Genomic DNA, 14037 nt, shown 5'->3' with positions numbered 1-14037 from the left:
CGCACGGGGGGGGGGGGACAGAGACGGGAAGGCTGCAGGTAGGGGGAGGAGAAGGGAGAGGGCAGCGGGCGCATGGCGGAGGAGACAGGGTGCACGGAAGGGGCACGAGGGGACAGAGGCAGGAGGGGAGGAGAAGGGGGCGCACAGCAGAGGAGAGGGAGGATGCAGGGCGAGGGACAGAGGTGGGAGGGGAGGGGAGGGGCAGGGAGTGCACAGCGGAGGACAGGGAGGGTGCACGGAAGGGGCGGGATGTGAGGGGCAGGGGGTGCACAGCGGAGGAGAGGGAGGGTGCACGGAGGGGGACAGAGGCGGGAGGGGAGGGACAGGAAGAAGGCAGGGGGCGCACGGGGAGGAGAAGGCGGGTGCACGGAGGGTAGAGGCGGGAGGGTCGGAGCAGGAGGCGCACGGCGCAGGAGGGGAGGGTGCACGGAGGATAGAGGCGGGAGGGTCGGAGCAGGAGGCGCACGGCGCAGGAGGGGAGGGTGCACGGAGGATAGAGGCGGGAGGGTCGGAGCAGGAGGCGCACGGTGCAGGAGGGGAGGGTGCACGGAGGATAGAGGCTGGAGGGTCGGAGCAGGAGGCGCACGGCGCAGGAGAGGAGGGTGCACGGAGGATAGAGGCGGGAGGGTCGGAGCAGGAGGCGCACGGCGCAGGAGGGGAGGGTGCACGGAGGATAGAGGCGGGAGGGGAGGAGAAGGGGGCGCACAGCAGAGGAGAGGGAGTATGCAGGGCGAGGGACAGAGGTGGGAGGGGAGGGGAGAGGCAGGGAGTGCACAGCGGAGGAGAGGAAGGGTGCACGGAGGGGGACAGAGGCGGGAGGGGAGGGACAGGAAGAAGGCAGGGGGCGCACGGGGAGGAGAGGGCGGGTGCACGGAGGGTAGAGGCGGGAGGGTCGGAGCAGGAGGCGCACGCCCCAGGAGAGGAGGGTGCACGGGGGATAGAGGCGGGAGGGTCGGAGCAGGAGGCGCACGGCGCAGGAGGGGAGGGTGCACGGAGGATAGAGGCGGGAGGGTCGGAGCAGGAGGCGCACGGCGCAGGAGGGGAGGGTGCACGGAGGATAGAGGCGGGAGGGTCGGAGCAGGAGGCGCACGGCGCAGGAGGGGAGGGTGCACGGAGGATAGAGGCGGGAGGGTCGGAGCAGGAGGCGCACGGTGCAGGAGGGGAGGGTGCACGGAGGATAGAGGCTGGAGGGTCGGAGCAGGAGGCGCACGGCGCAGGAGAGGAGGGTGCACGGAGGATAGAGGCGGGAGGGTCGGAGCAGGAGGCGCACGGCGCAGGAGGGGAGGGTGCACGGAGGATAGAGGCGGGAGGGGAGGAGAAGGGGGCGCACAGCAGAGGAGAGGGAGTATGCAGGGCGAGGGACAGAGGTGGGAGGGGAGGGGAGAGGCAGGGAGTGCACAGCGGAGGAGAGGAAGGGTGCACGGAGGGGGACAGAGGCGGGAGGGGAGGGACAGGAAGAAGGCAGGGGGCGCACGGGGAGGAGAGGGCGGGTGCACGGAGGGTAGAGGCGGGAGGGTCGGAGCAGGAGGCGCACGGCCCAGGAGAGGAGGGTGCACGGGGGATAGAGGCGGGAGGGTCGGAGCAGGAGGCGCACGGCGCAGGAGGGGAGGGTGCACGGAGGATAGAGGCGGGAGGGTCGGAGCAGGAGGCGCACGGCGCAGGAGGGGAGGGTGCACGGAGGATAGAGGCGGGAGGGTCGGAGCAGGAGGCGCACGGCGCAGGAGGGGAGGGTGCACGGGGGATAGAGGCGGGAGGGTCGGAGCAGGAGGCGCACGGCGCAGGAGGGGAGGGTGCACGGAGGATAGAGGCGGGAGGGTCGGAGCAGGAGGCGCACGGCGCAGGAGGGGAGGGTGCACGGAGGATAGAGGCGGGAGGGTCGGTGCAGGGGGCGCACGGCGCAGGAGGGGAGGGTGCACGGAGGGGACGCGAGGAGGATAGAGGCGGGGTAGGGGCGCGGAGGCCCAGCCCCCGCACAGCGCCAGGCGGCCGCAGGACCGGAGTCGGGACGCAGGAGGCGGATCCGAGCCGGTCCCGGGCGGCCGCAGCATGTGACCGGCGGGGCGGGGAACGGGGCTGACCCAGCGGCATGTGCCCGGCTGCCGGGCTCCAGCGGGGCATTTAAATGGCAGCGCCCGCGGGGCCTGCAGCAGAGCTCGCTCCTCTCCGCGCCCGGCAGCATGAGATCGTCGCTGGCTCCCGGGATCCACCTCATCCGGGCTCTGCCCCGGGACAGCTGGTAAGCTCGGGGACCGGCCCGCTGCAGGGGCACCAGCGGCGCTGCGATGCCCGACAGGCCCGTGGGGGCTCCGGCGGGCGAGCGAGGCTGGTCCTTCCGCCGGGACCTCTAGCCAGAATCCCGGAGTCTCGAGGATGGACCGATTCATCCCTGCCCCCAGACCCTAAATGGTGGCACTGTCTGTTCCAGGAAGACTGGACTGGGGTGGACTAGTGGGGCGCCACGGAGGGGACATCGCGAAGCTGGGGGGATCCCCAGGCTGGACTGGGCACGGGCTGGCACTGCAGAGCTGGGGGGATCCCCAGGCTGGACTGGGCATGGGGTGGCACTGCAGAGCTGGGGGTATCCCAAGGCTGGACTGGGCATGGGGTGACACTGCAGAGCTTTGGGGAGCCCCAGGCTGGACTGGGCACGGGCTGGCACTGCAGAGCTGGGGGGAGCCCCAGGCTGGACTGGGCATGGGGTGGCACTGCAGAGCTGAGGGGATCCCAAGGCTGTACTGAGCATGGGGTGGCACTGCAGAGCTGAGGGGAGCCCCAGGCTGGACTGGGCACGGGCTGGCACTGCAGAGCTGGGGGTATCCCAAGGCTGGACTGGGTATGGGGTGGCACTGCAGAGCTGGGGGTATCCCAAGGCTGGACTGGGTATGGGGTGGCACTGCAGAGCTGGGGGGAGCCCCAGGCTGGACTGGGCATGGGGTGGCACTGCAGAGCTGAGGGGAGCCCGAGGCTGGACTGGGCACAGGCTGGCACTGCAGAGCTGGGGGGATTCCAAGGCTGGACTGGGCATGGGGTGGCACTGCAGAGCTGGGGGTATCACAAGGCTGGACTGGGCATGAGGTGGCACTGCAGAGCTGGGGGGAGCCCCAGGCTGGACTGGGCATGGGGTGGCACTGCAGAGCTGCGGGGAGCCCCAGGCTGGACTGGGCATGGAGTGGCACTGCAGAGCTGCGGGGAGCCCCAGGCTGGACTGGGCATGGGGTAGCACTGCAGAACTGGGCGAGCCCAAAGCTGGAATGGGTGCAGGGTGGCATTGCAGAGCTGGGATGGATCCCAGGGCTGGAATGGCTGTGTGGTGGCACTGGAGAGCTGGGGGGAGCTCAGGGCTGGACTGGGCATGGGGTGGCACTGCAGAGCTGGGGGGATCCCTGGTCTGGAATAGCTGTGGGGTGGCACTGCAGAGCTGAGGGGAGCTCAGGGCTGGAATGGGCACCGGGTGGCACTGCAGAGCTGGGTGGGGGGGGGAGCCCAGGGCTGAAATGGGTGCGGGGTGGCACTACAGAGCTGAGAGGAGCCCAAATCTGGAATGAGTGCAGGGTGGCACTGGAGAGCTGGGGATGTGGGGCTGAGCTGGTAGTCATGATTGGTTTATTTGCGTTTTTTTTGCGGGCAGATGTGCGGGTGAAGGAGCACTTCCAGCTCTTGAGTTTATTGCGTCTGTCACAAACTCCAGGCCCTGCCCCATGCACCAGCTCTTTGGCATCTGATACTTTGTCACTGAAACAAGGAGCTCACCCAGATCAGTCTGTAGCTAGAAAGTGCCTAGGGTGGTTATTTTGTCATTTGGGGGCTTTCTCCTCCTACTTAGGCCTGGTCTACACTACGCTGTTAAACCGATTTTAACAGCATTAAATCGATTTAACGCTGCACCCGTCCACACTACACTGCTCTTTATATCGATTTAAAGGGCCCTTTAAATCGATTTCTGTACTCCTACAAAACGAGAGGAGTAATGCTAAAATCGATATTACTATATCGGATTAGGGTTAGTGTGGACGCAAATCGAAGTTATTGGCCTCATTATTTTACAGTAGCTACCCACAGTGCACCACTCCAGAAATCGACGCTAGCCTTGGACCATGGACGCACACCACCGAATTAATGTGCCTAATGTGGACACGCACAATCGACTTTATAATATCTGTTTTATAAAATCAGTTTAAGCTAATTCGAATTTATCCTGTAGTGTAGACGTAGCCTCAGTTGGCACCTGTTCTATTTCATGCTGAGCAATGGATTTTCCCAAGTCTATGCCAGTTGCTGCTGCAGGTTGCTGGGCAACTTGCTGGTGCATCTCCGTGGACCAACATTAAGTGTATTTAGAGCATGTCTACATTCAGGAGAGTTAATCCAAATTAACATAGGCCTGGTGTACACTAAAAAGTTAGGTCAACCCAGGCATGTCGCTCAGGGTGTAAAAAATGCACACCCCTCAGAGACATAGCTATACTCAATGGAAGAATTCGTCCATCAACCTAGCTGTTACCTCTTGTGGAGGTGGATTCTCTACACCGATGGGAGAAGCTCTCCTGTTGACATCAGGTGGTGCCTATACTGAAGTGCTACAGAAGTGCAGCTGCACTGCTGTAGTGTTTTAAGTGTAGACATATCCTAAAACTGCATTTGAAGTGGATTAGTTAAACTGCATTAAACTCCTGAGGACACTTATTCAGAACTGATTGACCTGGTCACAGTTTTAATTAATTTGGATTAACTTTTCTGAGGTTGGCTCTACGCTACAAATCTGTACTGGTATAACTATGTCCCTCAGGGGTGTGAAAAATCCCACCAATTTAGGCTGCATCTACACTGCCACTTTCAGCATTAAAACTTTTGTCATTCAGGGGTGTGAACCCCCACCCGAGCGATACAAGTTTAAGTGCTGAAAAGCACCAGTGTAGACAACTCTTTATCGCCGGACTCCCGGCGATAAAGCTACCATCACTAGGTAGGGGTGGGTTGTGGTGTTTTTTTGTTTTGTTTTGTTTTGTTTTGTTTTTGTTTTTTAAACCTCTGGCAGAGCTCTCCCCCGGCGATAAAGCATGCTACACTACCCGTAACTACTGCCTCTCAGGGAGGTGGATTAACTATGCCAACGGGAGAGCCATCTCTTGTCGGCATAGAGCGTCTTCGTTAAAGTGCTACAGTGGCACAGCTGCAGCATTTTAAGGGTAGACTTGCACTGAATGTCACTGTATAGATAGTTCTTATGTGGACCATGGAAACCCCAACATAATGCTCGTGGCCAGCAATGAAACAAATATTTTTAAGATTATTTTTGTGGCTCTCTAAAATCTGAAAATCCTGTAAAAATAAATGTGAAATAACACTCTTCATAAAATGTTTGCTTTGTTCATCTTTAGAGGTTTCTATATCAGCAGAACCTTAGAACAGGGTGTGTTATGCATGGGCTCTTAATACTTCATGCTTCCTATTTAATCCAAGGATCACCATTTATTGCATAATTAATAAATCTTGCAGCATCCCTGTGAAATAGACTCATTTTACAAATGGGGAAACTGAGGCACAACTAGCGAGGGACTTGACAATGTCACATTTGTGACAGAGCTGATCTTAGAAACTATCAGCCTCAGTTTTCTCTCATTTGCTTTAGCTAGAGCATATGTCCTTGGCATGCAATAATTTTCACCGTTTGCTGTCCGTCTTAATGTATCTATCTTCCAGATGTTACCCTGTTAAGATAAAACAGTAAACTTTGCGGACTTCTGTTGGGTTGGTTTGCTGCAGATATCCTATTCTACTTTAAAAATATTTCACTTTCTCCATACATTTGGCTTTAAAGTGATATTACTATCCAAGGTCATATTATGACATTTCCTATAATGCTATATTGTATCTCTGCAGTTCATGACAGTGCTTTGTGAAAGCCTGTCACTTGATAGACCCTTATGAAGTGCCAGGATTATAGGAGATAAAGTGAGCCTGCTTTACCTGTATCAGCTAAACCATGAGAGTGAAGCTTATCTGGCTTTTTCAGGTCACTGAAAGGAAAATACAACTTATCTGTAGCTGTTCTCCTCATAGCTGATTCTCCCCTGCCCAGGCCTCTCGTCTTCGGCTACAAGAAAGGTTCTTCCCCTGGGCATTGCTGCGTTGTATGGAAAGATGCAGCCCATGTGTCGGGGGGCTGCCTTGTTAGTCTGCTGAGTTGCACTCCAATCCCTGAAGAATTCTCAGGGCTTTGTTGGCCTAAGGGCTGGTCCACACTACGGGGGGGAAATCGATCTTAGATACGCAACTTCAGCTACGTGAATAACGTAGCTGAAGTTGAATATCTAAGATTGGATTACTCACCCGTCCACACCGCGCGGGATCGATGTTCATGGCTCTCCCTGTCGATTCCGGAACTCCGTTGGGGTTGATGGAGTTCCGGAATCGATATAAGCGCACTCGGGGATCGATATATCGCGTTAGACGCGATATATCGATCCCCGAGCAATCGATTTTAACCCACCGATACGGTGGGTAGTCTGGACGTAGCCTAAGCTTCAGGCTCTGTAGGGGGCTTCCGTCTGCCCTGCTCTGAACATGAGAAGATTAGTGGGGCTACGGAGATAGAAATGGATGTCTGCAATATTCATTTCCTTTTATAACTGGGCCGGGCTGGGAGTGGGAAAGCTCTGGAGCCAGACAGGCAAAGATCTCCTGGAGAGAGACTTGATCCCCAAAAACAGAATGTTCACAGGGCTTCTGGCTTCTCTTTTTACATTTCGTTTTTGATAATCTCTCTCTAGATGGAGGGGCCCCATAGAAGCCTTGTAATTTTTGATGAACTCTCAAAGCAGCACATGGAGTGGCAGTGCAGTTCCCACGAGGTTTAGTGTAGATAACCCTCTCCTTACACCCTGTTTTTCAAACCTGACTGTCTTGGAGTCTGTGTGACTTTTTCTACATAACAAGGGTTTGAAACCTTTCAGTTCCTATTATGGCTATTAGTATAAATACCGAGTCATCATTTCCAGGGGAGCTAGTGGCTTGTGCCTCTTTGACATGTAATCTGGCATTGTCACATGATAGACACGAGATCACTGAAGAATCGTGGAAAGTATTGCTTTTTTCTAGCACGGAGCAAGGAGCCCTTCTGCAATGAAGAGAAACTCTCTTCCTAAAGCAACTTTGTCTTGCTCTACTTTAGTTTAAAGCTTCTACTGACAATCTTACCAGCTCACTCATCTCACTTGACCTAGCCTGACTTCTTGCTGCAATTTCAATGAAACAGGAGACTTTCTCATTGTGCCCATCACCATGGTATCTGGATGGTCATGAAATCTGGTGTACGGTAATGTACTGTAATGTCTCTTAGAAAGCAAGGATAGAGGTACACATCCATTCTGGTGGTTAGAATCTGTCAAATACATACGTACTGTACGTAATTACATGGTGTGTTAATGGTTCAGTGTGTAGGTAGGTAGGAAGCTATGGAGCCTTTCACGCTTGCATCACCATACCAAATGTGTGGTCTGTGGCGGCTGGCTGGTTGCCTGTGCATAACGAACTGGTTGTCTTGGTTCAACTCCTGATGAACTGGGACCCAGTAGTGAATACTATCAGTCGTCCCCTGGGCGAAATCTTTTGGCAAATAGTAAATTAGCAGAAAAAAAATCACTTTTTCAGGGCAACCCAACTATTTGGGTTGAATTCGACTAATAGTTTTGGAGAAAAACCCAGAAATGTCAAAATGCTTTATTTTGACATTTTAAAAACAAATTATTTCAATATTCCATTTCAAAATGTTGTTTGGTTTTGGTTGCCAAATTCAAAAACCAAAACCGAACAACAAGTGTCAATTATTCATTCAACTCTGCTGGGCCCTCTGCTGCTAGTGAGTGACTGGGCCATGGAGACAGCACTCTCCTCTCGGCTATTGAGGTGCTTTCCCCCCCGCCCGCCGCCTCCCTCCCCAGCTCAGGGCCAAGGCACACTGGCAGTCTGGAAGGCTGCATTATTGTCACATTAATAAATATGAGGCGCTCCGACACTATGGGGATGAGCACCATAGAAATACTTAGAAATAACTACATCTAATGGGTGTAACTGATCTTGGTTACTCTCTGATTGCTAGTAAGGCCTATGGGACATGGGTGTGCCACAGGCTTTCATAACAAAGCAGCACAAATGTTAATAACTTACTCAAACCTGTTGCCAAGGAGTATCATCCACAACAGTCACTCAAACACTGTGTTTGAGTGGGCCTTCAAGAGCTCACTAACCATAATGCAGTCTGGATGATGCGAGTATTACCTGGGGAGTAGCGACAAGCTTTTGGGCAACTTAATTCTTGCTTTTCAAAAAATTCCTGTTGGCCTTTAAACTGCAGAGGTGTAAGAAGAAAGGACACACCTCTGGATTTGATGCTGGCATGACTATTACTGGAACACTATGTCCAGATCCAGTCTCAACAATTCAAGAAGGATGCTGATAAATTGGAGAGGGTTCAGAGAAGAGCCATGCGAATGATTAAAGGATTAGAAAACCTGTCTTAGAGTGATAACCTAATAGACTGAAGGAGCTCACTCTAACAAAGAGAAGGTTTAATGGGTGACTTGGTCACAGTCCGTAAGTGTGGATATGAGGAATAAATATTTTTCATGATGGGCTCCTCAGTCTAGCAGAGAAAAGTCAAACGCAGGGGTCGGCAACCTTTCAGAAGTGCTGTGCCGAGTCTTCGTTTATTCACTCTATTTTAAGGTTTCGTGTGCCAGTCGTACATTTTAACGTTTTTAGAAGGTCGCTTTCTATAAGACTATAATATATAACTAAACTATTGTATGTAAAGTAAATAAAGTTTTTAAAATGTTTAAGAAGCTTCAATTAACATTAAATTAAAATGCAGAGCCCCCCGAACTGGTGGCCAGGACCCGGGCAGCATGAGTGCCACTGAAAATCAGCTCGTGTGCCACCTTTGGCATGCGTGCCATAGGTTCCCTACCCCTGGTCTAATGTGATTTAGTGGCTGGAAGTTGAAGCTAGACAAATTCAGACCGGAAATAAGGTGCAGATTTTTAATGTTGAGGGTAATTAGGTTGTTCCAGTGGTTACTAAGAGTTGTGGTGGACACTGGCAATTTATAAATCAAGTCTGGATGCATTTTTAAGATCTGCCCTAATTCAAAAGGAATTATTGTGGGGGAAGTTCTATGGCCTGTGTTTAAACAGCTCACACTGGATGATCACAGTGGTCCCTTCTGGCCTCACAGTCTATGAATCTCCTCACATGTGTTGGGCTTTTGTACTGGGTTTCAATCCAGTGTTCAATTGATTTTATGCATTAAGCATAATAAACTCTTTGAAATGGGTCAGCATTGCAGCTAGATCGAGTGTAATATGTGCCATACAGTTCAGCATGTACTGGGCGGGGTGGTGGGGGCGGAGAACGGCAGAGGAAGCTCAGAGCACATACCTCATTTAGTGAAACCGGCTTTTGTACATCATGGGATTAGGATTTGGTCTGCACCTGGCTGCAGATTTGACATTTCTGCACCACAGAGTTGTGTATATGGGGCAGGTGAACCAGACTGAAATGAAGAAAAAAATAGAGGACACTCTGAATGCATCTCTCGTGCTTCCTGTGTACCTGCTACATTCCCTTGCTAGGGGCAGGTGAGCAGGACAGGTGCTCTGGCTGCCAGCTTCCAAGGGAGCTGTATTGCTACCCCACTTGAATTTTTGTTCCACTCTGATTGACCAGCTGGTTTTGTACTGCTGACTGACCGGCTTTTTTTCCCTTCAGCTGTGTGTGCTGGATGCCCACACATGTACCCAGTGGTCAGGCGCGATGGCTAGCTTGAGTCACCGCTCGTGTCACTGCAGCCATGTTGCTATTTTTAGCATGCTGGTTTGAGCAGAGTTTTGTGCCTCTGTCTCCCCAGGCTGGGAAGCACCCTCCCAGCTGCAGTGTGGACGTGCCCTTTGGGAATGCTAGAGGCATGAAAAAACTACTCAGAGCAAGGGTGCCTAAATCTGGCCGTAAATGATTCGGAGTGTTTGTGGTGGACACTCCACAGCTTTGTGAGTCTGGAGCACTGTTTCTCAGATGTGGCCGCCAGGGGGTTTCCCTGCGGCCATGGCAGTTTCCTGAGACTTGAAGATTTTTTGGTTCGCCTGCTGGGAGCATTTGGGCTTATCTCTCCTAATCAGTTCCTTGCACTGCAGGGGTCTCTGGCATTATAAGTACCTTGATTTCTCTGTTCTGTCCCTGTTTAAACTAAAGTGTTTCAGTCCTCAGAAGACTAAAGTCTCTGGGCTTAACATAAGGGTATCTAGGTGGAAATTAATGGCCTGTGAAATATAGAACAGGCTAGATGATGCAATGGTCCCGTCTGTCCTTAAATTCTAAAACTATGAATTTTAAAGTGGCTGCCATTCCTGACTCGGGAGCCCACTAATATTCTAGATGTTTAAAAATGTAAATTTGAAAAAATAAATTCCATCATCGCTTATGTGGTTGGCGTATCAGCAGGGTTGGAACCTTCAGCTCCATCAAACAGACCTCTGCCACTGAAACTAGTGGAGTCATTGAAAGCAATATTAAATCCTCTATGTGGATTAACACTGCGGGGGATGAGACACACACTTCGTGGAAGGATTTCACAGTTATTTGCTGACTGCAGAGGCGTGGTGACTCGAGAATCTTGGATTCCATTCCTGGCTCTGGAGGGGGAGTGTGCTTTGTGGTCAAAGACTCTTGTGCCCTGTCCACTCCAACTTGTCCTTATCCCAATCCCGTCTCTTCCCCACCATTGGCTTCTTATCCCAGTTCCATTCTCCTTGCCTATCCTGTCCCACTCCTCAGGCTTCTCATCCAAGTCCCAGTGTCCTAGCCGGCCAGCCAGCCAGCCCTAGTCTCCCCTTCTGGGGTCCCCATCAGAGTCCCAATCTCCCCCCACTCCCAATATCCTTGTTCAGTTAGTCCCAGTTGCCCCGGGAAAGGCACTGGGAGTTAAAGTAACTTTGTTTGGAGGTGACAAAGGCATGGAACTCTTTGTCCTGGTTCACAATACATTTTTGGAAACTGATGCTACCTGGTCACCCGACATTAGTGAGGATTCAAACAGGACCCCAAGACTTCCCACCACTTTGAGAAATGGGAGCTGTGTGCTTTCTATGGAAGATAGTGGCAACATTTTGGCTAGCTCTTCAAAGTGTTTTCTCTTTCCAGTCAGCATTGCTTCAGTTGTGTCTAGGTTCAACATGGGCCAGCTGCTCTTCATCGGAGAGCTAATTTCCTGTTGGAATGCTGACACTTGAGTGGTGGTGGTGATTGTGTCAGTTGAGGTAGGTGGTAGAGTGTCATTGGCATCCAGGGGCATCTGAGCCCATGGCGTCTCTCTGTCCTCTCGTGTAGCTATTGAAGGGGAGTGGGATAGTATGGATCCTTGTGGAATTCCACCTTTGGAGAGGAGGAGCAGTTACCCATCACCATTCTCTGAGTTCTGGTGGAGAGAAATGGTTGGAACCAATTAATTGTAATTGAAAGGTGTCCTATAATGCAGACATACAGGGGGACCAAATTAAGATTGCATCAGGAACCTTAATTCTGGCATTTCCTAACTTTTGAGTGCTTGATTTAGCAACCTTAACGTCCTTTGAATGGTGTGTATGTGTGTGCGTGCATCCGTGTGAATAAATATTCTGGAAATGGGGAGGTAGAGGGGGGCGATGAGGAAGCAAAGTTTGCAGATAGCACAAGATTATCAATTCCAAAGAGAACTATGGGGGAATATAGGGGAACCTAACTAGCCATGATGTCCATTCCCTTGATAAACACAAAGTAATGCATACTGGAAGGAAAACAAACTATTTGTACGCCTTATTTTATGTAGCTGTATCGACTCAGAAAAAGGATGTGGGTGTCATTTAGGACAGCTTAATGGAGACTTCTGCTCAGTGAGAAGCTGCGATCAATAAAGCAAACAAGATGTTAGGATGCATAAGAAATAGGCTGGAGAATAATAGCAAAACTATTGCAATGCCCTTCTGTAAATCAGTGATGCAGCACTATCGGGGTATTGAGTGCAGTACTGGTCACTTCATCTCAAAATGGATATTGCAGAATTAGAGGGGGTTTAGAGAAGGCAACAAAAATGATCAAGGGCCAGGAAAAACTCTTAATATGAAGAGAGATTGAAATGACTGTGATTGTTACCTTTTTACAAAGGAGACAAGAGAGGACATGATAAAAGTCAATAAAATAAGCAGTGATCTAGAGAAGGTAGACTGGGAGTTTTTGTTCACCCTGTTTTGTAACGCAAGAACAAGGAGACATTCAATGAAATTAAAAGATAGCAAATTCAAAACCGATAAAAGGAAATACACTTTCACGCAGTGCACAACTAAACAGTGGCACTCCATTGCCATAGGCTATCACTGAGGCCAGAAACTCGGTAAGATTCAAAAAGATCCCAAAGAGATCTCTTCAAACAAAATACTAAACTCATGAGGTGCTACTCTTTTGATCGAGTTAAAACTATTGGAAGAGTGTAGGCTGGTCTGCTAACATAGCAGGTTTAGTTGTGCTGAGTGACTTATGCATCTGAGTTGAACTTGTTAGCATTTGGAGTTAGGTAAGACAGGAAAACATTGCAAAGCCTCCTATGCACTGGGAACCTTAGGCTGTTAATACTTGTCTTTTGGAGTCTCGCTCCTTCTCCAACTCCAACCGCACAATTTGATGCAGTAGAACCTCAGAGTTATGAACACCAGAGTTACGCACTGACTAGTCAACCACACATCTCATTTGGAATCGGAAGTACACAATCAGGCAGCAGAGACAACCTCTTCCCCTCTACCAAAAAAACAAACAAACAAACCCAGTACAGCACTGTGTTAATTGTAAACTGCTTTAAAAAAAGCAGCATTTTTCTTCTGCATAGTAAAGTTTCAAAGCTATATTAAGTCATCTGATTTCTGTGCCGAGGAAAGAAATTAGAGTTTTCCAACTCTGGAAATGAGCCGTTGTCTAGCTCTCCTATGCGGAGTCTGCACTGCTTGCTTACAATGCACTTGTAATGATGGATAAAATCGGTTGGGCTCACTGCTGTGGAGGCCTGATCCAAAGCCAAATGGAATAAGTGCAGTTTTCTATTGGGCTTTGGATCAACTCCTACCCAAACCACAGTATGGCTTCTTCTGATGACACCCTGCCACTGGAGTCTTTGCAGCAGTCTGTACTTGACTCCCAAGTGACTTGGATGCAGTGTGGTGAGGGAGTAGGGTTTTTTTTGTGTAGCACATACTAATTTGTTTGCACACAGGCTTTATAGAGCTCCGGCATCGCCTTAATTTGTGGATCTGGCTCCTCATCCAGACAGAGAAATGGGGGGTTGGTGTTAGTCCCAGAGCCTCTTGGTTCCAGTTCCCTCTTTTCCCAGCAAATACAGGACCTGCATATGCTTTGACTTGGTCAGGTTTTTCTTGGTCTCTCTTGTATTGAGAGATCCTTGATTGACAGGCCTGAGAGATCCTAACTCCTGTTGCTCACCACATCATGGGCCAGCAGTTTCCTCTCAGAACTCTTCAGCCCTCTCTACTGTCCACTCTTTCCTCTAAAATAGCTGAATTCTAGATTGATCAGGGGCAGCAAGTTCCAGGAAAGGGCACTGTGCATCCTCCGTTAGGAGTTGCCTTGCCTTCTCCTTGGCCCCCTCCCCCAAAGGGTCTTTACTTTCTCTTTGTAGGATTTTCTTGAACTGTGTTTTATGTCTAAGTCAGTTCTCTCTTAAGCAGAAGTGAAACCAGTTTGGGGGCAAGAACAGAAGCTGCTCAGTTCAGAAGATTAATTCTCTGGGGGAAGGAAACCAGAAGCTACAATGGCATATAGTAGTTCCCTGGCTAGGCTGAGCTCTGAGGCACTTGTGTACAAGTCACTAGTGTCACTGATCTTACGCAGTCCTCTGTTGTATGTTCTTAATCATTCATATAGACTTGTCAGTTCTATGTACTGCAGCACCGATCCTCCTCAGTGTCTGATCAGCGCTAAGAAGCACAGCTATGTGGCACTGAT

At 51.0% G+C, this 14037-nt stretch overlaps 1 protein-coding gene across 4 annotated transcripts in view; it reads left to right on the top strand.

Moving 5' to 3' along the window:
* The first annotated feature begins 2012 nt into the window (after positions 1-2012).
* Positions 2013-14037, top strand: part of SLC37A2 (solute carrier family 37 member 2) — a 60362-nt gene continuing 48337 nt past the window's right edge. For 3 of the 4 annotated variants that reach the window (XR_007769153.1, XM_050921649.1, XM_050921647.1), the window contains exon 1: positions 2068-2236. Coding sequence is in view for 3 of the 4 variants with exons in the window: in XM_050921649.1 (XP_050777606.1) it covers positions 2178-2236 (59 nt within the window). In the remaining variant the exon portion in view is untranslated. Of the gene's footprint in view, positions 2237-14037 lie in introns of all 4 variants that reach the window. The other variant, XM_050921650.1, reaches the window with a different exon arrangement.

This window comes from Gopherus flavomarginatus, chromosome 13 (genome assembly GCF_025201925.1).
Source record: "Gopherus flavomarginatus isolate rGopFla2 chromosome 13, rGopFla2.mat.asm, whole genome shotgun sequence".
NCBI classification, from domain to species: domain Eukaryota; kingdom Metazoa; phylum Chordata; order Testudines; family Testudinidae; genus Gopherus; species Gopherus flavomarginatus.
This window is presented reverse-complemented; position numbering and strand designations above follow the sequence as displayed.